The sequence below is a fragment of the Monoraphidium neglectum genome (assembly GCF_000611645.1).
Source record: "Monoraphidium neglectum strain SAG 48.87 unplaced genomic scaffold scaffold00178, whole genome shotgun sequence".
Lineage (NCBI taxonomy): Eukaryota > Viridiplantae > Chlorophyta > Chlorophyceae > Sphaeropleales > Selenastraceae > Monoraphidium > Monoraphidium neglectum.
This window is the reverse complement of record NW_014013450.1, coordinates 35299-37859: the sequence shown is the minus strand read 5'-3', so window position 1 is coordinate 37859 and position 2561 is coordinate 35299. Positions and strand designations below refer to the sequence as shown.

General features: G+C 69.3%; 1 protein-coding gene across 1 annotated transcript in view; it reads left to right on the top strand.

Annotated features, from left to right (window-relative positions):
* Positions 1-335, top strand: part of MNEG_1721 (hypothetical protein) — a gene marked incomplete at both ends in the record, with an annotated part of 1759 nt that extends 1424 nt beyond the window's left edge. Inside the window, one exon of the mRNA XM_014049809.1 lies at positions 22-335. Within this exon, the coding sequence (XP_013905263.1) occupies positions 22-335 (314 nt within the window). The remainder of the gene's footprint in view (positions 1-21) is intronic.
* Between the last annotated feature and the right edge of the window lie 2226 nt (positions 336-2561).

Sequence of the window (2561 nt, the reverse complement as noted above, 5' to 3'; positions counted from 1 at the left end):
CCCCCCACCCCCCCCCCCCAGGCGTCCTCGCCCCCCTCCTCGAGGAGACCCTTTTCCGCGGCTTCCTCCTGACCTCCCTCTCATCATTCATGTCCACCCCCGCCGCGATCTTCGCCAGCAGCGTCGCCTTCGGCGTGGCCCACCTCAGCCTGAAGGACCTGCCCGTGCTAATCGCCCTCGGCTGCCTGCTGGGCGCGCTGTACGTGCGCAGCCGCAATTTGCTGACGCCCATGATCGTGCACGGCGTCTGGAACAGCACGGTGCTGACCATTCTGTTTGCGCTCACGGCGTCGGGCGTGGACGTGCAGCAGCTGCTCAAAGAGGGATCCCTCTGACGCGCCGCGGCGCCAGCGCCGCGCGGCCGCCTCGCGGGGCGGCAGGGGGCGTGGTGGGGACATGAGGCGTGGGGACATCAGGCGGGCGGGGAGCTCTTAGGCCCCCTTGAGGGGCGGGGGCCCGAGGGCGGGTCGGGGCGGCGGGCGGGGCGCGTGCGATTCGAAGGTTGCCGTGCGGCGGCCGTGGGCGTCACGATTACGTCACGATGACGTCAGCAAGGTGCCGATGAGTAGTGACCGCGGCCGTGGCCAGCTTCGCCCTGCCGCCGCAGGGGGCCCAGATCACCTGGCCCGCGCGACGTCGGGCAGGCGCATGCCATTGTAATGCTCCCCCTTGCATCGAATGCTTCACTCTCGCCCCGGTGTGTTGGGGCCGATAGCGGAGCAGCACCTGCGGTTTGCCTTTGTGGGTGCCCCGTTTCCTTGGGATGCTGTCAGAGATGCGCCCTCCTGCCGGGTAAAAATGAAGATGGGAGCATCCTGCTGCCAGCCATGAGCTACAAATTGCGAAGCACCACAGCGCAGCATCTGCCCGAGGCCACGCGTCGCGTCAACCCAGTGCACGGCCCATCCCAGCTCCGAGCAGTGCCCCAGTATGCCAGGGTGCAGTGAGTGTGGAGCGGTGCACTGGCAATACCCCCTTGGAACAACGCACAAGCTACTTGCCTGTGCCGCATGTGTGTGCGGCCGTGCAGCACCCGGCACCCCTTGGTATCTCACGATCTGGCCGCTTGCAGTCACTGGCATGTCACGATCTGGCCGTTTGCAGTTGTTTGTATCGCACAATTTGGCCGATAGCAGTTATTACAATGTGTTCAGGTTTGTTGGTAATCGGGGCCAGGGCCAAGGGGGCATCAGATCAAAGCCAAGACCGCAGGCCCGGAGACAGGGGGCGGGCGGCCGCAAGTGCTGAGCAGTGGGGGTCTGCGCGACTGGCGCGAGGCCCCCAAAGCAGTGACAGAGGCATAGGGAAGGGATCCACGGGCAGCCAAAAGCCAGGTGTATTGGGGCGAAAAGCGGTACAGATGATGCCACGCGGCGGCAGAGGGGTGCCGCGAGCCGCGGCTTACGACATAACGGGATCGTCGGCCCCCGCCGGTGCCCCCCATGGCTTGCCCGGAGCGCGGCAGGGGGACGGGTGCCCGCGGCGCGGGGCGCCGGGCGGCGGCGACCCGCCGGAAGAGGTTGGCAGGACGAATGGGCGCGGGGGCCCAGACAAAGCGGATTGCGGAGCAAGCCAGGCAGCGGGCGGCCCTGATGGCCGTGACCGCCCGCGCCCGCCGCCACCGTACAGACGCTCACGCAGCGGCCCCGGTCGGGGCGCGGAGCGATGGCGCCAAAAGCATAAAGGAATGGGGGGAGAGGGGAGGGGCCCCTCTTTGGGGCCCGCCCGCCCGCCCGCCCGCGCCGCGCGCCGCTCGCCGCGGCGCTGCGCTGCGAGCGGCGCGGCCGCGTGCGACGGGGCCCAGCCGGCAGTTTAGAAATGATTCTCCATCGACCCCAAATGTCGGAGCTGCACGAATCGCCGCCGGGCCTTGCCGGTAGACGCGTCGGATCCCATACCACCAAACAGCGCCCGCGTCACATGAGGGTTGCAGCCGCCGCGGGCCGGGCCGCGACCTCCAGGGGAGGGCGCATCCCGCCCGCCGCCCAGGGTGGCGGGGGGACGTTGGCGGGCTGCGCAATTTTCTTCGGGGCCCGGTCGCGGCACCACTTGCCTGTCAAAGGGCCCCTTATAAGCATTGAGCACCCATGGTCACTATTGTTCGAGTGCGAGTGCAAGGCGGGCCCGGCGAGGGGAGGGGAACGGGGGGCGGTGCCGCTGCTATTCGTGCCGACGCGACAAGGTGGCGTGGCGCCAAGGCGGGCCCGAGCCCGGGGCCCGCGGCCCTCGCCGGGCCCCCTGGGGCCGGCGCGATTTTAGGCAATGCACGATCCGAAGGCGTTGGCATGGCACGGCAGTGCAAGAGAGGCAAAATTGGCGCCCAAGGCGGGGCGACCCTTGCAACGGGTTGTGGACGGAGCAGGAAGGGCATTCAGAGGCGCGGCCACGGCTTGGCGGGCTGGCGTAGTCAGGGGCTCACATTAGGTCCGCGCCGCACAGCGGGCCATGCGACGGCGCGCCGCAGGGAAGAGGCACAGGCGATTGCGCCAGCGCCAGCGCCGGCGCCAGCCGCAGCTGCCGGCGCGCGCTTGGCGCGATTGCACGGTTTGTGGCGCGAGCGC